At 45.3% G+C, this 23,920-nt stretch overlaps 1 protein-coding gene across 3 annotated transcripts in view; it reads left to right on the top strand.

Moving 5' to 3' along the window:
* The first annotated feature begins 3,330 nt into the window (after positions 1-3,330).
* LOC115332900 (protein zwilch homolog) overlaps positions 3,331-23,920 on the top strand; it is a 60,998-nt gene continuing 40,408 nt past the window's right edge. The window contains exons 1-9 of one of the 3 annotated variants that reach the window (XM_029995475.4): positions 3,331-3,540; positions 3,641-3,686; positions 3,797-3,889; positions 12,794-13,017; positions 14,764-14,927; positions 15,396-15,481; positions 19,037-19,189; positions 19,361-19,432; positions 21,151-21,244. In XM_029995475.4, the coding sequence (XP_029851335.1) occupies positions 3,497-3,540; positions 3,641-3,686; positions 3,797-3,889; positions 12,794-13,017; positions 14,764-14,927; positions 15,396-15,481; positions 19,037-19,189; positions 19,361-19,432; positions 21,151-21,244 (976 nt within the window). In that variant the 5' untranslated portion in view covers positions 3,331-3,496. The remainder of the gene's footprint in view (positions 3,541-3,640; positions 3,687-3,796; positions 3,890-12,793; positions 13,018-14,763; positions 14,928-15,395; positions 15,482-19,036; positions 19,190-19,360; positions 19,433-21,150; positions 21,245-23,920) is intronic. The other 2 variants (XM_040498822.2, XM_029995415.4) reach the window with 2 other exon arrangements.

The raw sequence follows: 23,920 nt of genomic DNA on the forward strand, positions 1-23,920 counted from the left end.
TTTTTCTAGGCCTAGCACAACCTAGCCACTCTACCAGCGCATTAGCCACAGCCTGTACTATAACGGCAGTTTACTCCTACTTATCAAAACGTGCGGCGAACATCACCGATTACTCACTCCGAGCACAAGAACAGATACCTACGGCATCCCACACTTAAGCGGGACATACCTTATTCAAGGTATTGAATCCGAGATGCTAAAAATCGGGTCTATTCAAAACTGCCCCTCTACATACGCAGTGAGTGCCAAACTCATTATCAAATTTTGAAGACCATTGCTTTTCTCCTACACCTTATCTCACATTCCTCAGTACACTCGTACAAGATAAAACTGATCCCTTATGCTAAGTTTCCAAAACCTCGACTTAATTTGCATATTTTTGGCACAAGGTGGATGGTGTTTCGAAACGCAGGTTGCTTGAAAGCTCCGTAAAGTTGGCTTCACCTGCGAAAATTCTAGGAATGTTCGGAAGCAAACGTTCTAAGAATGTTGCACATATGAATGTTCAAAGGGGAACGTTCCGAGAACATTGTGCATACGAATGTTCGCCAACAAACGTTTTTAGAATGTTGAGCAGCTTACCTTGTAAGGAATGTTCGGAAGCGAACGTTCTAAGAATGTTGCACATATGAATGTTCAAAGGGGAACGTTCCGAGAACATTGTGCATACGAATGTTCGCCAACAAACGTTTTTAGAATGTTGAGCAGCTTACCTTGTAAGGAATGTTTGCATACGAACGTTCCTAGAACGTTCCGAATGGTGTTTAACGTTCCTTCAACATTCAGAACACCCAGGGAATGTTCGCACGACATTGGATGCTACGTGGGAGGGAACACCTGAGGAAACACCCAGAATACCGGAAGCATGACCACTAATGTCGACAAACTGACTCCGATCGGTATTCCAAGACACTAATTCTTAGAAAAGTTTGCCGTGTGGAACTACCAAAGTCCAAAAAAATAATATCGACCTGACCAGATTTGTTTAAAGTAGCAGCAAGATCATGGACTCTGGTGACAAGTTGCTTAATGGTAGATGAACCCCTTCGGAACCTGTGCTGAAGTGGTGTAAACAAGTTTCTCTCTTCTAAGAAATCTCGAGCACAGTTACTCACAATATGCTCCATAGGTTTGCACGAAGTACTCATAATAGATATAGGACGATAATTACTGACTTCTGAACGATCACCCTTTTTATGTTAGAGAATGTTACAAGGTCAGCCAGCAATATCGAGTGCATAATTAAGACATGACTTCAGAGACCGTGGGACTTTCCGGGAGTCACTTGGTTTGTTTTACTCGTGAGTGAAATCCCAGAGGGACGCACTCTCCCGAAAGATCGCCCATCCCACTGCTGAACACCACCCACCCCATCTAAGTACTTCATGCAATGCCCCGTTCCAATAAAAAAAAAAAAAAAAAGTGCAGGGGGCAATAAAATAGGCGTATGCACAAGATGCAACGCAAAGAGCATGGAGGACCAGCATAACCTGCTTCGGTCATGCAGCCAGCACATGAGAAATATAAACATCGACCTCCAGAAATCAACTCCCTGGAAAACTGAATTCCTCTCCCAGATACTTATCCACCGGACAAACAACATTGTGTCCTTAGCAGCCTCCTGCAGACTATGTCCTGGAGGCCAAGATCGATGCGTTTAGTGATCCTTCATCCCTTCCTTGCATAGGCGACATCCAGACGGCGGCGTCACCGATGCTTCTTCCAAACCCCTTGCCCCGTCTAATGGCTCTAATAAAAATTTGCTCGACTGACTGGCAATGGGGTTCCCCTCTAATCTGCCATGTGTCCAACGAGGTAGCATGTGTCCCACGAGATTGAAGGGACACTGACACCCCCCGAAAATGTTTAATATTTTTTCCAGGCGATCGAGTATGGTGTCAGAAGACTACCCCATCAATATTTTGCTACAGCTGCACGTGTACTTTTAATAAAGTAAAAAAACACAAGTGCTTGAAACCGAAATTGGAGTGGGGAGGAAGATGAAATATAGGAGAGGGGGGGGAGAGAGAATGCTACCGGATGTCACGTAACTGTGCAAACCTTTTTTTTATTCAACGTATTTGCAGCTTTTTAGAAGCCACAAAAATTGGGTATCATTTTTTTGTCTATTTTTAGTATTGAGTTTGTGCCTTCGATGACACACGACTTTGATTATCTTTGGTGGTTGTGTCTAAACCATAAAAACCGGCACGTGACCGTAGAGAAGAGAGTGAGCGAGCGCAAATAATGAATTTCGAGCCGAAAATTCTGGGTAGTTGGGCTCTCGTTTGTCACGTACAAATAAAAACCGTTTCGAGCATAAATACCCTGTCAGTATCCCTTTAAATGTTTTGTAGTCTCAAAATAGCAAAATGTGAAACTGAGAAAGTTCGAAGAGAATCCGTGCGACTACTGAAATCCATATTTTTATCATTTCAATCTTTTCTCACCACCCTGTGCGAAAATAACCAAATGGTCGCCAGTCACACGCGGCGCACATCTGTTTTAGAGTCACTATTGTTTAGCGACTAATGGGTTTCATTATTACTGATGACGCATATGTGCACGTGACCGATCTCGACAGGTTGTCTTGAAGGTGACGCATTGGCATTAAACGGAGTGTTGCGATACCATTTACCTTTTTCGGTCGAAGCGGAGGCGGATAACCACCTACCAAACCCGTTGAAGCCTTTGTTGCTGCGCTCACGAACATGAGATTCTAAATGAAGCTTGTGCACATTCCGCACATGCTGCCGCATGTTGCTGCGGCTATACTTTGTTTCACCTTGTGTTGTACCGCAGGAAAGGCTACAAGCGCGAGCTCCTTTGCTCTATACTCTGTTTCACCTTGTGTCGTACCGCGGGAAAGGCTACAAGCGCGAGCTCCTTGCTCTAGGGCACACCTCGGCGGCACAAGCTCTCGTGCACCAAGGGCAGCTGCCAACGCTATGAGCTCGCGCTTCTAGCCTTCGCTGCGGTACAACATAAGGTGAAACGGAGTATAGGGAACATCTTGGCGGCACAGGCTTTCGTAAACCAAGGGCAGCTACCAACGCTATGAGCTCGCGCGTCTAGCCTTCGCTGCGGTACAACATAAGGTGAAACGGAATATAACAAAAACCGCGCACCCAGCTCCAGCGCCAATTCAAAAGCGAAACTTAGTAAAAGCTCACGTGACTACAGTTGAACATTTGATGAATCAAATGCTCAATCTTTTTCTTAGCCTTAAATATTTAAAAATCACCGAAAAATGACAGCGAGCTTGCTAAATATTTCAAACTGAAAAGCAAAAACAAAAAATATTTTTGGCGAGAATATTTTTTAACAGTTGCCAACGCTGTATTGTGATCGATTCAAAATCCGAATATGGCCGCTTTCATCCGTGTTTTTGATCATCGAATGTCATCCTAGTAGTCGTGGCATCGCAATATTATGTGTTCCCTCGATGTTTTTATAAGAGTATTGTCCTAGGATATTAGATTATTTTAAATTAATCATGGCTGGGAACGGCGACTACTGCGATACTGAAGCTCTGAAGAGGTGAGTGTGTCGATTGTTGCTACCACCCTGGCGAAATCTTCCAACAAACGGCAGACTTCTAACGTTCCTAACTTGCTCTCTTCTGTTTATGCTCTCTCAGGATGTTGAGCGACTCGTGGGATGGAAACGCTGTCCAGTATTTGAACGTAAGAAAGGCCTTTACAACTGTTCATTATAAGCGCGCGCGCTTCGTAGACTGCGGATTGAGCTGTGCTGTATCCCTGTATCCTAATTCGCGCAATTATTTTCTTGACAGAAATACGAAATTGAAAGGACAGCCATGTCAAACCCACTTTTGCAGAGGCTTGAAATGTCGTACAAATCTGTCATTCTGGTACAGCGATGTCAGGTAAGTGTAAACACGACTAGACTGCGGCGTTTTGCCTCGTCCTTCATTTAAAAGAAGGCTGTGTCTGCAGTGCCGTCCGACGGTACTCCAATCGCGCCTACAAGTGCCGTCCGAAAGAGAGTCGGACGGCCCGTGTATCACTGGGGAGCGTGTTAAGCCAGTCCCCCCCTGCGTTTGATCCGCCTCGCCGCGTCGCGGCGACAGCATGCGGCTGCTAATTACAAAACTATTGACCCATTTGGCCCCGTCGTTCACACCGCTTCGCGGCGTCCAGCCGGCAAATCAAGCCCTGCTGTACCCCATGCACCTCCGGAAACGAAGTCCCATACCGTTTCGTTCAGCGAAATTTCGGCGACAACATTCGGTTTTTCCTGTGTTAATTGTAAAAAAATTAATGTAAATATCACCAAATGGATCGGCAAAATAAAATGTTCGAGAAAACAAAAACAAAAAAGTAAGCCCGCACTGGGAATCAAACCTGGGATCGCTCGCTTATGAGACAGACATCTTACCACTAAGCTACACTACGCTTCGAAAAACTCGTTTTATACGAGACTTTCGGACGGCACTTGAACACGTGAGGGGATTACCGTAAGACGGCACTTGAACGCACTGCAAGAGTGCCGTCGGACGGTACTCTAGACACTATGTTAAGAAAAAAAAAATACATGCGTTCAGATGACTGCATTATTCCAGAATCTCTTAAATATCAATTTAATTTAAACTGCCTGTTTTATATCTTTTTTTTCTTTTTTTAAGAGGAGTCTTTTTGGTGAAGGTAACCAGCACCGTGAAAGGGCCAGTAGACTCCCCTAATTGGCTTATTGCCATTGCATATTGCTCCAGAAGAGATGGAACTAGCCACCTCTGCAGATGACTGAGTGCATGTCCGGACACTGAAATCCAATAAATCACCAGATTTTGTATTCGTGTTTACTCAAAGTGGGAAATGCCACCTAATACATCTTTTCCTGTTAAATCTGCGTTTATTTACACTATGTACAGTTAAAGTCGAAAAGAAGCTAGCCATTGCTCATGGCGTTTGGAATCAGGCTATCCCTGCTGTTGCGGGTGCGTGCGTGCTTTTCTTGAGCCTCGTTTTCGTCTTGCTTGACTGCGATATATATCATATCCCCCTTCTTGATTAACATCCAGTACATAGTCTTTAAAGTGTGCTGGCCGCTTGATTTGGCGACCCCCTCGGGTAGTCCTTGAACCGGGGTCTGCCTGGACGTCCGCATTGTCGTCCGCGGTGTCTCTGTCCTGCACGTCAGCATTATTGTCCACGGTGCCTCTGTCCTGGACGTCAGCATTATTGTCCCCGGTGCATCTGTCCTCGGGCTGTGTCATTTGTGATTAGTCTATGTCCTCCGTGGCTGGGTAGATTAAGAATGGCGAAGCTTTTTCTTTGGCCTCTAGAGTTTCTAAGTGTGATCTTCTGGGGCGAATATGATCAACGTGTCGACGCTGAAGTTTTCCATCCTCCGTTCTTGTTTGAAATTATCGAATTCCTAGCGGTTTCATGATTACCGCGATAACCCATGCTGGTCTTCCACCAAAATTTCTGACGTAGACAGTTTGACCTGCCGAGTAATCTGCCGTTACTCCGTCCGTCGGAGCTTCTCAATCTTCGCTGATGGAACTTGAAACGGCTGAGCAGCTCTGCCGGCTTCGGGTCGTAATGTTCGTTGAGGACACAGAGGTTCGGGCGAGTTGGTTGCTCATGATGTACAGGGGGAACAGCGCACCTGGAGAACAGTCATTCAAATCAACATACACACAAAAGAAAGAAACACTTACTCAGCGCTGAGTAAGTGTTTCTTTTTTTTGTGTGTATGTTGATTTGAATGACTGTTCTCCGGGTGCGCTGTTCCCCCTGTACTTCGTTGAGGAGTTTCACAATTTCTTCAAACTCGACTTCCGAAGGCTTTTTCGGAGCTAGTAGAGCCCGCGCGGTGTCAAAGGTCGACTCACCGCATGATGTGAGCAGAACTGCTCGCTTCTTCACGGGGCTGGTGATGTCCTTGGCTTCAAAGTAGAACTCAAGGCGTTCCAACCATGAACTCCAGTTTCCTCCGGGGTTAAATGCTGGAATTCGTCCGTGAGAGCTGTAGTCTTCCATCTTCAGGGTTTGTGAAACTCTCTCGTTGCCAATTAATACATCTTTTCCCGTTAAATCTGCGTTTATTTTCACTGTGTACAGTTTAAGTCGAAAAGAAGCTAGCCATTGCTCGTGGCGTTTGGAATCGGGCTATCCCTGCTATCGCGGGTGCGCGCGTGCTTTTCTTGAGCCTCGTCTTCGTCTTGCTTGACCGCGATATATATCACTACCAAAAGTAAATAACAAAGTTGGGAGGACGCATCTGAAGTTGAAGAAGTGATCGGTACATCTCTGGGGGTCTCAGAGACTATTAGGCAGGTTTCGGCTGCTGGCAACATCGCCGTACTAGCTGTAGGTCCACTTCAGACGGTGCAGTTTGATTCAACAACTTGACGTCACAACACCAGCCACACAAGCTGCCCGCTTTCACACGCAGCAGCCGAATTGCTGCGACCTGCCATTATCATCCTTAAATTATATTTTTCTTGCACTTTATAGATGCACAGTTACACTCTATAAACATGTTTTTCTATCTTTTATATGCCATTGAGAATTTTATTTCTGAAACAGTAGTATATTCCCAAAAACAATCCATTTCAAACCAGAACCAAGTCTTCATTTGTCATCATCACCGCCACAGGGGTGTCAGATGAAAATATAGCATCCCTGATTGGCTGCTGCCGCTTCAAATGTCTCCGAGTTGCTCATCTGATAAGAGCCAGACCCGATCTGAGCACTTCATGTCGATCTAGGGAAAGCTAGAGAACAACCTGCCAGCAACCCCAAAATTACTGCGAAAGTTGCCCCGTCTGAAGCGGGCCTAACCAAAATTCTATCATCTCGTGACGTTGCTAAGATAATGATATAGGTTCATCACCGATCGCTGACTTCCACACTCACTCATTTGCACCAAATTGCACCATGAACGGAAGTTCGCTACATGTCGTGCCAAAATGCTCTTTTGCTCAACCTGTGCCAGGATGAGCTTTACTCTTTCCTGACTGCACCTGTAGGCCATTGATCACACACGTGACCGATAGGTTCCATTGATTACTTGCCGAAGAACTGCAGTTTGTATTTCAACGCAGGTTTGAGCTTTATCACAAGCCGTTCGGCTGTCAAAAATAGTCTTGGGAACGGTGGTTGCTTTTGTCTAACATGGCTAGCTGCTTCCATCAGTCTTCGTAACAAAGATGACTTCATTTCCATAATTCAACTGTATTGTGGCATATTTTTTAGACTTTCAGAGTTCTGGGGACACTTTAAATAATGTTATAGACGTTGCTTAATTAACAATGTTTTTCGGTAAGCATCACTATAATATTTAATGCCGTCCTGAGCAGGCGTGCACGTTTTATGTTCCCAACAGGGCAGACAAAAATTCTAAATATGAAGGAACTGCAATCAATGCTATGACAAAACAAAGGTAGAGCATTCTGCTGGGGATGTGAGGTGTACTATCTTTGTTTCACCAATATAGCAATCCTTCGTTGAAAAGCGCATGTGTTACGAAGGCTACCTCTCTGACTAACCAAAAATAGACAATGTCAGTTAGAGTAAACTTTCTTTGAAAAGTGATAGCCGTGAATGTGGGTTACATTCTGTATATTCTGAATTCTTTCATTTGTCGTTTAATTTGAATAGCTGTAGAAGTGTCGGCGTTGATACGCCTTCCGCACCAAACATTGTAATTTCAAAACAATAAATTTTTCAATTTTTTTTTTACATTATATTAACCTCAGTTTTTTTTTTTTTAAAGAACAACTAATTGGCCACACTTTGATGCATCATATTACTCCATATGCAAATTAGTTAAAAAAATAAAAGCATTTGCATATATTCTTTGAAAGTTACTACTTTTCCCAATGAGACTTCTAGACTTCCGGACGATGATGTCGGCCATATCGCGGAGCTAAAAGTTATCAGAAAAAAAATTAAGAAAATGGTGGTATGGTGGCTGCTGTGATCAGCAAGAACCAGGGTCTCATACTCCTGATGAGATCGCTTTCATCTCAGCCACGTACACGCCTCCACTACGTGACACTGCATTGCTCACGTCAACCTTCACTGCCTGGCTTCCCTGCGTTGTACCGGCGTGTTAGGTGAAGTGGGTTTTGCGGGGGAACAACCAGGGGTTTGGGCAATGGGCTCGGAAATTACGCTCAGTTCTATTACAGGTTGTTCTTTAACTTTAAAGAGCGGTGCCAGGAAAGGAAAGGGAAACAAGAAACACAGACTTATGTTTGAATAGGTGGTCAAGGTAGTTCCCGCATAGCCATCAATCGTGAACTTCTACTCATGCCTTACTCCAATGTCGCTTACCCTACCAAATTAGGAGTGTCATTTTTAAAGCCACACTCCAATTTTTTGGTCGTATTTGGGGATAGCAGGTTATGATATTACATTTTTGAGTTTTGTTGGATTATAAATCTTGGTGGAACGTATTTTGATTGATCGACATTTTATAGGATATGCTAGTTCTTCCCAGAATTTCACATAGGCGATATTGATAGGCTACATCGACAATGAGTGTAAAAGATGGAGTGGGAGAGACGCTTTATCTCAACTGAAGTATCTTGCTATAATTAATTTTTCAACCATTTTTTTCTTACTTTATATAAATGGAATTTACTTTGACTTGAGCCTTATTTCTAAAAAAGACAGTTGCGTGTCATGTACTTTTTATGAATAGTTATATGTACAGTCGCCGGCCGATTTTCTAGACTTTGCAGGGACCGAAACAACGTCCGGATAATAGAGCATTTCGAAAGATCAGCAGAATAAAAAACTTGCCTCAGTACACCTAAGCGGGCTTTAAAAATCCGTAAATATTACCTTGCTTCAGGTTACGCCTCCATTTGCGTTCGGCAACTTTCTGTTAGCTTGAGAATTGCTGCCTTCTTTTCTAGCGTTATGGTCGAGTACTTTCTGCGCTTCTTAGTAAGAGATCGCGGTGGCAGAGGAACAAATGGGGCAATGGCTTCCAAGCCAGTGTAGTCCAAAAACACGATTCACCGAGACGAGATCAAGATGAGAGGCACAAGTGACTGCAATGGCGAATGAACAAAGCAAATTGGAAACAACAATGATGATAATAATAATGCGCAGCTAGAGAGAAAGAAAAGCCGTACAACGTCACCTAGCAGTGGGACTTAGCAGTATTTAAGTAGCGCTGCCAAACCAAGCCAATCCATGTGCAGCCAACATAAAATCCAAAATGGCTGCTTCTCTTTGGTCAACCATTTCGTCGTTTACCCTGAGACTGGGGGGTTTTTTGAAGAGCAGAAGTAACAGAAAACTTCTGTTACTTCTGCTCTTCAAAAAAAAACCCGGTCTCAGGGTAAACGACGAAATGGTTGACTTCCACCAGCTAGCCTGTACTTTGACTCTTTTCTCTTTGGCGTTTCCCGCTGATTGCTAGCGACGATTTTGTCCGAAAAATCTAACTTTCGGACTTCAAGCTGTCCGAAACATTGGTCGTGAATATGCACTGTTTCTGTCGGGTAGGCAACAGTTCTTCCTTATATCGAAAATATTGAACAAGTCCGAATTATCGGCGTCGGAAGAAATGGTCAGCGACTGTATTATAATTCCAAAAAGTAATAAGTAGTATACTTCAATATCAAAGATGATTCATAAATTATTATCAAAGATTGTCTCCTTTAGTGACGCAATCATTATTTGACTCTCAGTTGATATGCTAACATGTTGGGATCTGCTGCAAAAGAGTAAATGGCTGTTTCAAACCAACATTTTGCCTGCTACGAAACCTGCTACAAAAATTAAAATGCCGCTTTCATCACTGGGAATGACAGTGAGACCTCCTTTGGAAGCCCTGGCCATGGGATCGCGGCCAGTTCTGGTACTCCGGTTGGCATGTGGGGATACTTTTACACTTTTTGACTTCTTCACAAAGAATGTATATTTTGGAAAAAAATAAGTCATAGTGTCATACAATACTTTGATTTAAACTTGAGAAAATAATGCGCTCTTCTATACAAATTGTCATCGAGATCAGTATTGCCCTGTATATCTGCGGATCATCCACAGATATCCGCAGTAAACTGGTGGATGCTGATAAAAATTGATCAGATTTGGCAGATTGCTCATTGGATGTGGACGCAGTTCGGGTGCAAATATCTGCGGGTCTGGGTTTACATTTTTGTTGAGGCAGCCCATAGACGTGTGGGACTGCATAGTGTAGAGTGATAGTAGAAAGGTGCATCATCGAATGTTTTGCAGGAGCAAATTACTCTCTTAGAAAAAAAAGTGCCAATTGGGGAGAAACTTGTTTCAAGCGGGCGGGCGGGCGGGCAAGCGGGCGCCCGTAAAAACCGTAGAACAACCGTGAAAAAAAAAGTGGAGGATGGCAAAAGCAAGGGGAAGGGCAAGAAGCATGCGTAGGGAATGCAGGGAGTACCCTCTGTTCGAAGGGTAGCGTGCACTCTTTTCCCGAACACAGCAGCTGTCACTGCGCGACTCGTTAACCCCAAAAGTAAAAAAGAAGTCTTCGTCAAGTCCAGTGTGTCCACAACAATGGTTTCCTTATCTTTGTTTATCTTTTTCTTTCACCGTTTTTGCTTTGCCCGTTTTTTTTCGTTTTTTTTTTTTGCTTTTCTCTTTTTGCTGCTTGAATTTGGTGAGGTTTCTTTTTTTGTTGCTTGCTTAACTTTATTCTATGGATCGACAGTTTTCTTTTATGTGGCTCGCTTTTTCCGTTTTTTCATTTTTGAAAATTATTTTTGTGTTTTGTTGCCGGCGCGGTGTGGATGTCGTGGCCAGGTGTAAACGATCGCTGCCAGCACCGTCCAGTAAATACGTCGGTGTTTGTAATCTTCACCCACTAAGCTCTACTATATTTAGGGGCTCTTAGAGGCTTTATTTGGTAAGGCCCCATTTGTCGCAGCCTTCAATACTAGCAGAGACGCGTGGAAAATTCAACTGGGGAGCTTAAGTTAACATATTTTTGTATATCAAATTATAGATATATCAAACTATTTTACGATCCCCTTTGAATTCAATATATCCGGGTTTGACTGTATATCATGTTTTTGACAGAGCCAGCGATATGGAAGGAAAGAAGCGAAATTTGGGTGTTGATCCCTTGCATTCTACTGGGCGAGTGAATGAAAATGGTGGCCTTCCCTGCACAGTTGGGAGCGGCCTTAAAGGGCAACTCCACTTCATTTTTGTTTTTGAAAAAACAATGCAGTTCTCTTCAGTACCACCTAGGAAGGCCACGTGTCAAATACTACGACCTAGTTCTGTCTAAATATTTCTTACACTGTCCGGCAAACTTTGCAACTCGCCAAGTTGCCGAAATCGGCTGACTCGAGTGGACGAATTGAGGAGCAGCCAGCAACGCAGTCAAGGCTATGGCGTGGGCGTAGCCAACATTGAGCTAGACGTCATCACCTTTATGCTTGTTTTTACTTCCCCGGGCAAGCCTAACGGGTGACGTCAGCAACGTTTCCTCTTGGCGCTCAGCGGTGTCCCCGTGATTGGTGTAACACGCCTGCGTAATGCGCGTCTTCGGAGCCATCCGACTGTCTTGCCGTGGTAATAGGGCTGTCTCCTGTGTCACAACCGCCGTCATTGATTCACCGTTTGTGATTATCGTCTCTCGGGCTTTTGTTCACACTACGGATACTACATGTGCAGACTTATGCCGCCGTTGTGCAGACGTCGTCAAATGTCCTAGACACCAGAACGTGAGATAGAGTGTAGTGCAGACGACAGCTGCGCCTGACACGTGCCTGCCCCGATACCGCCCGCTGTTGCGTAGAGGATCTCGTACCACGTGATAGCCATGTTCTCAGCGGTCTTAGGCCAATGTTGCCAGACGGAGCCAAAGTTTCGGTTTTGATTTCTGCTGGTGTTTAAAATTAGATTGAACAGTATGTATTCCATTTTTCGCGAAGCAAATGATAAGTGTCTTTTAATAGTGCTTTTTAATGCACTATTAAATGCACTATTAAATAGTGCACTATGCACTATTAATCTTCGGAATTGAGCCGAGTTGCCCTTTAAAGGCCAATGCACAAGCTGGATTCCAGGCCAATTCCAAAATCCCTCTTCAGTGTTTTTTGTGCTCCATTCTTTAGTTTACTCTTTCTCCTTTTTACCCGAATGCTTAGTGCCCGAGAGCTAATTTCCGTGGAAAGTAGGCAGGGTTTCCTCTTCTCTGGTTTGATGTCTGCCTTAAGAAGAGTGTGAGACAATCTTGGAAATTTGGCTAAAAGATGCTCCAAATGAAGCTGCAATGGACAGCAGGGAACCTACAATGCATACGAAGAATCATTTCACACCTATTGCAGTCGAATCTCGTTTATTCAAACCCTCTTAATTCAAACTTGTGTATAGTTCAAACTTACATGCAGGTTCCATTTTATGCATCTCTATGGGAGGAAACTCCCGGTAGTTCAAACTTTGCTTTATTCAAACAAAGTTTCGGTCCCCCTTGAGTTTGAATTAACGAGATTCGACTTATTTTGCAAAAGTGCTACCTGGTTGGGCACCCCTTCTCCTCTCATAAGTTATGCATTTGTGAAGAGGCAAGTGCCCACTGCATGGGGGGGTGATTACAGTGTTGTGTTGATTGTTGTCTTATTCTTATCTGTTGCATGGCTGTTGTTGAGGCAGTAAGACTACAAATAGAATTCAGAATACTCTTGGCTACCATACTGTTCTCAAATGAGGTGCAACATCTTGCGGGCATGCAGTTTTCTTTGCTGCGTAGGGTATATTCTGGGGCTTCCTGTCCTTTCTCTTTGCGTGACTTTGCTGTGCTGTCCTCTCTCCAGCAGTCTAGGAGAATGTCTCGCTCCAAGTCAACCTCCTCTACTCTGTTCATCGATGACACATCCGACTCGGAGTGCGAACTGGAACTAACCGGATGTCCTTTGGAGTGGTCAATGGAGCCCAAGAGTTTTTCCCTCCTTGAATCTCCGCCCTACGAGGACTCGAGCAAGAATTCCGAGTCCTCCAGCAAGGACAAACTTCGAGCCCTTCCTGCGGATGAAGCAAGGTGAGGGCCACAGGGAATCCGGCAAGTCTTTGTGCCGGTGAAAGGTGGAGAGAGCCTGTAACTCGGAAGAATCTTTGATCACCATATTTTAAACCTCAACTGATTGTTTTATAATCTTCTGTTTTCATATTTTAATTTCGGCTGTGTATGACTAGATTTCGTGCTACTAATTCCTCGGTTTCGTACACCTGCCACTAGGTGGAGTCAAATTGCCTGGTGGCAGATGACGTGAACTTAATTTTTGGTGCATGTTGGCTTTTGAAATCGAGAATGCTGGCTAGGTGGCCGCTACCCGACTCAAAAGAATCAGCCGTATTACATTCGTCCATCCGTCAACTCGGGGGAAATGGAAAGTCACCTTGGTGGTTTGAGGCAACGCCCACAGATCCCCATTTGGCAAGTTGGGAGGCTTGTTGCAGGAAAGGCGTCGTGTAATCGAGATTTTGGTTGTACATGTCAAAAGATCCTCAGGTGGTCGAAATGAATCTTCAGTACTTCGTTGGGGCGAGTGGGACAGATGTCCTTCGTTGGTTTGGCACGTGAATCCTCCAAGTTTGATTTTCGGGGGAGATGGTCCAGTCATGTTGTGATGATGAGCAGTGTGTTTCAGTGGTTGCAATTTTGAGTTTTTTGCTGTTCATTAATTTTTTTTATTTATTAATGCTTCAAGAAGCACATTTGGTATAGTGAAAAACACCTAAGTTCTTTAGATTAAGTGCAGCTTGTCAGAGCTATGTTTTTAGTTTTTATCTCAAACCCTTTATTTATTTACTGACTGTCTGAGGCAGGGTCAAATACACAAGGAATAGTTTTGTAAAAACCTAGTTAGCCGTGGCAGCTCCCCGATTTTTGTGCATAAAAACAGCGATATAGGTGTCGTGTCTATTTTTTGTTTTTAATTAAAGTTTTATAGAACGTAGCAAAACATGTCCACACAACAAGACTGGCCTTAATTCTGCAAGGTACTTCCTTATTTTCGCGAGAAAAAGTCGCGTCCGCGGGAAAGTTGGATTCTCAATTGCACTTCAATGCAACTTTGAGGGCCACGGGAATAAAGAATGGAACCTGCTACACCGTTAATATTTTTATGTATAATGTCTTAAAATGAAATGGTAGCACAGGTAGTGCAGTTCTTTGGGCCAAAATTTGTTTTTTGTCTGGAAATTTAGGGCTCTCAAAAGCCTTAATAAGCCAAGGTAAAGCCAGACTTGACCTTCCCTGGCCAGACTCTGGGTATATTGTCCCTAATTTGTCAAACCAGTGCCAAAGTTAGGCCCCATTGCTGGTAGCTTGGCTATGATCTGGCACCCTTGGCCTAAATTGTCGAATAAGTGCTAGAATTAGGCTTCTCTTCTGGTCATTGGATTTTTGTGCGGCAACTTTAGGGTCTAAATGTCAAACAAGTGCCAGGTTTAGGATCCACTGCCGGTTTTTTGGTGTCTACGTGACCTCTTTGGCTCGAGTCTGGCACTTTGGCAATTATACGTGGCAAGCTGCCGAAAAGCCGTTGAAACGCCAAAAGACGAGTACTGTGGCACCAATGCCTAGGAGTAAAACCGTATTTTGTCCAAGTTAGGCCCCTAGGATTGCCGAGCTCATGCCAAGTTGGGTGTTTCTCTGGCGAGTTATTTGGGTTGGAGGTGGTCCATCGAGGTAGGAAGCTTCTGGTAGCGTCATGTTGCCTCGAGAACCTTCCTACCTCCATGAGGTGGTCGCTCACTGTAATGGTCGGCGCGGTTTCCCCAGGACGCTGCTTAATGCGGTGGTGAGCATGCTGGGCACCTGCGGCTACGTGACAGACACGGACCCCGTGTGGGTGGCCTGCGACGGCACGGACCCCCAGTACACGGCCTTCCTGGGCTACCAGAAGGGGGGCGGGCAGTGCTCGCGGGTGGTTGTCACCTGCCGCGGTGAGTCGCCTGCACGTTATGTCACGAGCACGGCGGGAGTCTGACCTGAGCGGTGCTTGGTGTAGACCGCTGGTCTTCGAAAGGGGGGAGGGGGGGGGGCAAGCCTTTGCTCGTCGGTCAAGACAAGCAATAAAAATGTTTGTCTTGTGCGCAGAGAAATGCTGATTTTGATGTTTCTTGCACGACAATGAAAGAAGTCAGTTTTACGCTAGCGTTAAGTTGTAGTATTCGTTTATTCCCTGACAAATTTTGTTGCGAGTACAGCAAGCGTTTGTCGTGCCAGAGTTGAACAAACTGCTGATTGACGCTGTCGAATGTAATAGAATGCCATAAACCAGAGAGCTCCTCTCCACTTTAGAATCTTGGCAGTTTCGAATATGACGTAAGGATGATGGAAAGCACTGATGCAAACATAACTGATTGTTGCCGGTTTTCTGACTGTCGTGGTGTGGGTGCCTTGCCTTCCAGGACCCATTGAAAGCAAGGAGGACTTGCCAACATTTGGCTGCATCCAGAGGAAACATTTCTGGGGATTGTCCCAGTCTCACTCTCACGTGAGTCTCAGGTGTTCCTCCTTTTGCCCGGCTAAGCGGAGACCCCGGTTTTGAACATTTTTCGGTCATTTTTGTTTTAATTTATAATAAATTTTCATATCTACTATAACTTATTCTGCTAAACACAAAGAGAAGCTCAGTTTTTCCAGCTACCAGAATTACCAGCTACCGCAAGATATACCAAAATGTTCCGCATTTCCCACTGTCGTAAAATTCACAATTCAACTCATGGCGCTGCTGAACAACGGGGCATGGGGAAGCGCGGAGGTAGCTGGCAATTATGTAAATCGCGGAGGTAGCTGGTAATCGTGTAAATTGCGATAGTACGCTATTTTATATCCTAGCATTGCGAGAAGCGACCGTCGTTCTTGCAGGAGCACCGATGTGCATGTGCCGTTGTGCCTCTCCCCTTGGTAGAAAAGTAGTGCAAGAACAAATTGCTAGCGGATCACAGACGACAGCGTGTTTGTTGACATCAATGCATCCTATGGATGAAGCACGTCCGGGGCTGGGCAATTCTTCGACCCCAGCTTCGCTAGACGTACGCGCTGCTCGATTTCATGAATGATCCCTTCCGCAGCCATGCCAATGCAGCCATTATAAGAGCGGCTTGGCTTGGCTTGACTTGGCCTGGCCTGGCCGCTGGGCGGCAAAAGAAAATTGACTTCAAGACTTGAGGAGCCGAAAATTAAAAGTGCGCTCATTACGCGAGAAAAAGGAAGAAGTCCAAATATTGATGGCCGTTGTGGAGGGTGCATTCATTATGCGAGTAAATACGGTAATAAGCTTTTGGACAACACAGAATATTAAATACGTTAGCGGAGCCACATTTCGGGGTGTCCGTGTTAATAAGTTCCTTTTAAGTTCCTTTTGTCATACTGTCCTTTTACCCCCCCCCCCCCCCCCCCCCCCCCCCCCCCCACCCCCACCCCCCTCCCGGTCAGCGTGTCTCGTACCTCGCCAGCAGGAAGGTGGTCACCCTAGTGAAGCTGCCATTACTTTAGTACACAGGAGGCAGGCGACTGCCCGAGTCGTCTCGCACAGTCTTGTGTCCTGCACGTGCGAAGCTCCAGCAAGGCTGTTGCATGTGCAAGAAGACCAAAGTTAACTCGATGCATTTCAGCAGCAGTGGCGTAGCCAGAGTGGCTAGTGGGATCACTCTAATAGAAAATTTTGTAGCTAACATTTTTTAGACATAATAGTCTTGTTGCACCCTCTAATTTATGAGGTAATAATCCCTGAAAAAAAGGTATTCAGGTTCAACTTCTAGATCAAAAGATACCTTAAACAAAACTGTGTTGTTGTGACAAAAAAAAAAAAAAAACTTTTTAAAACTTGTTTACATACAGACAGGGTATGAAATTTTTAATCATTGTAACCATATCTTCAAACTTTCAGCAAAGTTCAACAAAGTTCGGCTTGTGGAGAGTGTTGCCCGACTTCTACACAAAAATGTCAATATTTCTGAAGCAAAAAATATTATAATGTAGTTTAGTTTATATATTGTGAAATGATTACAAGTATTTATACAATACAAAAGCAAAGATATGCACTTTTAATGATTTAATTAGTTTGTTGATCTGGCGGCAGGAGGTGCGGCAGCTCGTTTTCGGTCTTGCACATGCGCACGAAAGTTGAACGTTGGTCAAACTCTTGTTAAACTTTGCATTAAAAGTTTGCAAAAGTCAAACCTTGTCGAATTCGAACATCGGCAGGTTTGCGCACACCTAACTTTAAGTAAAACTTCATTGACACATTCCTAGAATACATTTTCTTGGCTGTTACGCTCACAAACAATGGTCCCGTCGAACACCCTTAGGGATATGTATATTTATTTCCAGTTTGTCATTCTTGCCTTCCCGGCTGTTACGTCTGAAAACTGCTGACTGACATGGCTGGTGCGAAGCATAGGGCTATGTCGCTCTCTTTTTTTTTACAGCGGAGCTATTAAGGGCTAGTTTCCTCAGTTTCGTGTCTGTGGACAAATAAATCTTGACGCAAAACTCTCGACAGCTACCGCCATCTATGAGCGGCGACAGCAACCTTTCCAGCCTTTCCACTCTGGCTTTCTCCAGAGTGGAAAGGCTAAACTTCTCTAGGCGTAGTCCTAGAAGTCGTTCTTGAGTTCGATCTAGTCGTCGTCCTTCAGGCCGTCCTAGACGTCATCCTTGAGCTCGTCCGAGAGGTTGTCCTCGAGGTCGTCCTAAAAGCCATCATTGAGGTCTTCCTAGATGTCGTCCTCGAGGTCGTCCTAGAGGTCATCCTAGACGTTGTCCTCGAGGTCATTTTAGAGGTCGTCCTAGATGTTGTCCTCGAGGTTGTCCTAGAAGTCATCCTTTAGGTCGTGCTAGACGTTGTCCTTCAGGTCGTCCCTGAGGTCGTCCTAGGCATCGTCCTTGAGGTTGTCCTGGACGTTGTCCTAGAAGTCGTCCTTGAGGTCGTCCTTGAGGCCATCCTAGACGTCGTCCTTGAGGTCGTCCTAGACGTCCTCTAGGCGTCGTCCTTGAGGTTATCCCACCATAGTACAGCTGTGTTGGTCTTCCTTCTTCACTAGAGTGGGAAGGCTGAAATTTTTGCTCTCTACCTCTCTGCACTGCGCCTCTTGCCCGTTATTGCCTGGGTGGGCGTAGCCTTAATTTAACCAGGCTTTGAAGAGACTTGGGCTTCGCAACAGCCCATTTATTTTTCGTCTCTTTCTCCGGTGCGGTGCATGAGTGCTCTTCTGCCTCGACGCTGCAGTCTTGGCGCACCAAAGCTCAGGGCACGTGCAGCAATATCTCCTGCTGCAAATTCCGGGAATCCTAGGCTTAATCCCCACCCTTACCCATTTTGATCTGGATGAGCATTGTACCGGTATGCGGTCAAGTATATTACTGCTGCGTGACGCACATTGAAGACCCCAGGCTGGCAGTCTGCCGCACTGGCTAAATTTCACGTCTACGGCGTTAACCAGTGTTTCCATACCTCAGTACCTCAAAGACACACCAACCTTCCGCTGTCTAAATGCAAATGTCAATTTTTTGAGTGAAGCTCTTAGGCTTCCGTTTCCGGGTTGAGCGGCGTTGGGGCCGTCGGCGTAACTGCGCGCATTGCATTACGGGACGTCTCCCCGCCAAAGTTAGCGGGGAAATTTTCTTCCTCTAAATTTAGCGAGGAAATCGACGTCACGTGACCTCAACACCAAATCAGTTTTCCCGCTAAATTTAGCGGGGAAAATGATGTCACGACTTTGTGTCACGTCACGCATGAACAAATTCAGTGGCAGGAGGAGAGGGTATGGAGGAGAAGCATGCTCTCCCCTCCGTACCCTCCCCTCCTTCTCGTCAAGAGCTGCGCTCTAGTTTCGCATTACAGAGATTTGTAATTGTCTTTTTTTTTTCTTTCTCTTTGTTTGATTTGATTTAGTTGTGTTTTTTTTCCTCATTCTCTCTCTTGCCCTTAGTGCTGGGCATATTATATCTTCTTTCGTGTTGTCGTTTCTGTGCCCTATATTCACCGTTTTAGATTGACCTTGTTCCCTCTGCCGTAGTTCAAAATCGGGGCCTGGTGTTGCAGACAACAATGCAGGTGAATGCAAAGTACGACGTCCTGCAGCACTATGATCCGTCCCAGCGGAGCAGCAGCGAAGACATGATGCAGCTCGACTGCTCCTGGAGCAAGGCCACCGTGCTCCAGCAACCACCCACCGCCGACGCACTCTGCAACCTGGTACGTACGGCCCCTAACGCAGCACGGACCGGTTCCAAAGCAGTTTATTAACTTACAAATATGTTTTTTTTTTAGTTTAATGTTTCTTTTAGGTAAATGCTTTTGGGTTGACTTGGGAGGTGGCTTTGCGTGAAACCACGCAACTCTCTTTTGTTTCTTGTTGTTTTGCAGACGATCCAGATCCTACCAGGCAACGATCGCAGTCCCACCAGGTGCATCTACAAGGAGCTGCTGTTCCTCAAGGTGATGCCTTGACCTTTGTTAAGTCATTGCCCTTGTTCGGGCATTCAGGGATTGCCCTACAAGCTTGCAAATGGGTTGCAATTTCTCTATTTGAAAGGAAAAATCCTGGCCTTGAAAATTGTTCATTCACTTGTCTTCCGACCTAGATTGTGACCTTGAATTGAGGTAACTAAATAAACACAGTCGATCACGATTATATCGATCCCATGTATTTAGAAATATTGTCCATTTCTAGCAGGCAAGACGTCCCTTTGAAAATCCAATGAAAAAGTATAGGAGCTTTGTGCGGCTGTATGGAATACCAGTATTTGGGACATTATGTGACATTTTGCCCTAGCCACATCGAACAGTGCGCTGTGCTTTTGGTAGGTAGGCTTTCCCTGAACACTGCTGTTTTTGCTCCCGTGATCGGTTTGCATGCACCGAGGCTGTGCAGGGAAAATTGAAGCACGTTCCAGCCGATCGCAATATTATTTTACTCTAGCCCCGGTCATAGGTAGCGAAAGGGGAAAGGAATCGGAGGGGAAAAGCGACACTCTGCCTTGACTCCTTCGCCCGAAAATAAAATGAAAAAAAGAAAGCCTTTAGTCGGTGGAGCATGTTGATAATGTTTGTTCAGTCGTGCTTTGAAGGGCTTGTTTATAATTTTCTTTTGTCATTTTTGTTTGGCCTCATTTTTTGCATTGCAATTTTTTTTTTTGCCGTTTCTTTTTTTTGCTTGAATTTTTTTATGAACTAAGAGAAAGTTGCTTAACATCCTGCTCCTTTTTTTTATACTTCAGGTTCCTCTTGTATTGTTTATTTTTGGGTTCAGTGGTCTTTACTGTTGAGGTCACGGTCATGCGCACGCAGCGGCGTAGACTTTCCATCTCCCCCGGGGGGGCAGGCTGAGAAGTTCTCCGGGGGGGGATGGGGATGGGGGGGGGGGGGGTGGGGGGGGTGGGGGGGGGGTGCTGAGCATCACCTTTTCGCCAGAACTGGACATTGAAGCTAACGAAAGCATGCTGGGATTCTATTTCTCATATATTTTGTCAATAAAGGCAATGTGGGCATTATTTTGTTTACATGCCACTACTAGAAGCTCGTTACATGGCATGTAAACAGCGTCTCGGTAAGGATCATGGCCCAAACCTGAGGGGGGGGGGGGGCTCTGCCCCCCCTTTCCCCCCCTTTCCCCCCCCCCCCCCCCGATCTTATTGGGGGGCACGAGCCCTGATGCCCCTCCAAAGTCTACGCCTACGTGCGCACGCGTTAGTACAGCAAAGTGCACGCGCGAGCCGTGGCGCTTGCTGTTTTTGTCAAGGTTCTACCCTATTTTGTGCTTCTTGGATGTGCTGTTTGGCATGCTCCCGCTTGTCGTGGTCTTTGGTTTTAAGAGATGTGCAGGAATTTCAATTAGTGCTTAAGTTGACATACTTTTGCAGATCAAATTATCGATATTATCAAACTATTCTGAATCTGATATAATTGAAAAACTGTAGTTTGTAACAGATAAAAGGAAAAATTTCTGAAAACACTTTTTCTTTGAAGTTTTTACTTTTCAAATTTATCATTCCTGTAGAAACGAATTGGAACAAAGCCTAAATTTGTGACAAGTGCTTTTATAGTGTACAGTCTTAACTTTTGATTTTGGCAGTGATTTTTAGGGGTGGTCTCAACTAGCATTTCTGAGCAGAGAGGGACGGTGCAAGACGTGCGTGACCTTTTTTTACCCGCAGAGGCTTGTGGACAGCCTGAAAAGCGGAGAAGTCCTGTGGGCGCCGGACTTGGCTGGACCACCATTCTTGGAGAAGGTGAAGGCGATGCTTAAGGGTGGGTGCCATCTCCATCCGCTCGGTTATTTGTGACAAAGAATGAGCTCGACACGTGTGTCTTAGTCTACTCGAGGGTCACTCGTGCCGTCCTACGAACCAGAAAGCCCGACCACAAGTCTGGCTCGTGCTTCGGTTTTGAAGTCTGGTTTGTGCGCTTTCCAGCAGACAGCAGCTACTCTATTGCTCTGCCTCCCTTTGTGTTATTTTTATTGCTTGTTTCGAATTTTCACTGAGAGAAAAAGGTAATACGACCTCTACGCGGAGGTCTGTTTCGGCTGATGATAAAATACAGAGATTTTACTTGAAAGTGCCAAGTGCTCTGCCATTTTTGATCATGAGTCGTGCCACCTTTCTGATGACTCCGAAACTGAATTTAAAATAGGCAATTAAACTAAAGGTTCGCTTGTTGTTTGCTGCTCTCCACCTTCCTGAGTGTTTTCAACGGTACCACACGGTGAGGAACTACTAAATGGACCAGGTATGGGGATTATCAAAGATACATGTATCTTCGATACTATCTTTTGATACATTTTGTGTATTGGTATTAGGTGTCTTTCGCCAGAAATTAAAGTGTCGGTGTGAAAAATACATTTTTAGTGTATCCTTTATTTTCGCGATACTCAATACTCAATAAAAAGGATGTGCCGCAGATTTTAAAGCTGCTGCGAGTCAGTCTTTGGGCCAAGCGTGCTCGCTCAGGCAGTAGCACACTGAAAAAAGGGATGGGGTTGTTCGTGGCGAGAAGTTCCATGTCGGCCTCTAGCGGAAGCCCGGCACAACCCAAAGTGAGGACTGCTGACGCTCCTGCCGCCGCTTCAGAGCTGAATAGGCTTTTGTTCAGCCTGGCTGTCTCGCTAATAACTTCTATGATAGCTGGAAAGGTTGCCGCCATCTACGAGCGACGGCGGAAACCAGACTGGTTGTGTGCTTGCCGCCGTCGCTTATAGATGGCGGTAGTTGTCCAGGCAGGTTCGTGTCGACATACCGGACACGATCCTGGGGAACCTAGCCCTTAACAGCTCCGCTGTAAAAGAAGGCTTTGCTAACGGTACCCAATAACACTATTGTGTTCCACTCTTAAAGGCGAAGCTGAAGCGTCTCCTAAGTTTTTTCTTTTGTATATGGATGGTAACTTAAACCTTTTTGGTTGCTTGTGCTGTGCCACCGGTGACAGAACAATAACAATCCACCACACCGCATGCGATCATGTTGTGCCGCTATAGCATGCGCAATGTAAACAAACTGGGCATACTCGCATTCTGGTTATCATGTGACATTCATGTGCTGCTCAGTGGCGCACCCTTGCGTGGTTCTCACCATGTATAGTGCTCGAAGAAAGAAGGGGGGAAAAAGGGGAACTGGTGTTCTTCAGCCCTATTTCAAGTTCCGGTGGCTGCCAACAGAAATGGAAGACATATGTTGCCGTGCTCAGGCACTTACAGAACAAGCTATGTTGAATTTGTCAGCAGGTCAAAGGTCACGCACTCTTCCACACATGTCACACAAGTCAATAAGGTCGTCAGCTCCGGCAGTGTCAAATGCATCAACTGATGCATTCTTTTCGTTTGGAGAAGCAAGCTCTACAACAAGCTGTAGTTCTCGAGAGTCACTACTAAAACTCGAGTTTCTTAAAGGAACACTGACAGGGCATTTATGCTCGCCAAGCTTTCAGGTGTACATAACACATGAGAGCCCAACTACCAAGAACAAAATTTGCGGTTTGAAATTCTTTTTTTTTTTTTCCCGAAAACTGCCGATTGAGAACTGGCCGGTTTTAGTTGCGCTCACTCTCCTCTTTGTGGTCACATGCCATTTTCAATCGTTTAGACACACACACCTAATATAATCTAAGTGGTGGATCATCAAAGGCACACATTCAATAGAAAAAAATATGATACCTATTTTTATGGCTTTTAAAAAGCTGCTAATATGTTGAGTGAAACAAAAAGTTGCACGGAGAACGAGACGCACTGAGTGTATTCTCTGCCTAATTTTCAACAGGGCGTCAGGCTCCCGAAGCAAGCGGCGTTCATTGAAAGCTCGTCGAGGGCGCTCTTCAAAAGTTACGTCACGGTGACGTCAATATGATAATCACCCACTTAGCGTTTTCGCGCTTCCACCGCCGTGTTTACGACTGGCGCTAATATCGCTCGGCGGCTCCGCGCGCGGTTATCAACGGTCATCGGTGCGCCGGGCGCGCGTGAACGCTTGCGCGTCTCCGAGTTCGATTTCTCCTAGCGTTCTGCGGAAGGTGGTTTGCTTGGATCGGCGTACGTAGAGCATAAACTTAAGCTTGAACACTCGTGTGTTCTCTCAAGGGGATGCCTTGACGGTACTGTGCTGCGAAATGGTGCGGGAACTCCAACAAATCTAAGAACTTGGCGTTCTTCCTATTCCCGAAGGATTTCCAAAGCGAGAGGTAGGTTTGGTTTCGATTCATTGATTTCGGTTCTATTTGCTCCAACTCTATCCCGGAATGGAACTTCCGCGCTTTGCTCTTTCAGCGGCGCAAGATGTGAGTAATATCCCTGTCAGACGGCGTCCTAAAGATCCTTTTCACTAAGCTACTTTATAAAATCGGCGGAACCAGCGCACGCCGTAGAGCACGTGCGCACTCCACATCCCGAGACACGGACAGCGTTCCGCTGTCCGTGTCTGGCGTGTTTTTGTGTGT

Source organism: Ixodes scapularis, unplaced genomic scaffold (genome assembly GCF_016920785.2).
Source record: "Ixodes scapularis isolate PalLabHiFi unplaced genomic scaffold, ASM1692078v2 PGA_scaffold0__279_contigs__length_252992795, whole genome shotgun sequence".
NCBI lineage: Eukaryota > Metazoa > Arthropoda > Arachnida > Ixodida > Ixodidae > Ixodes > Ixodes scapularis.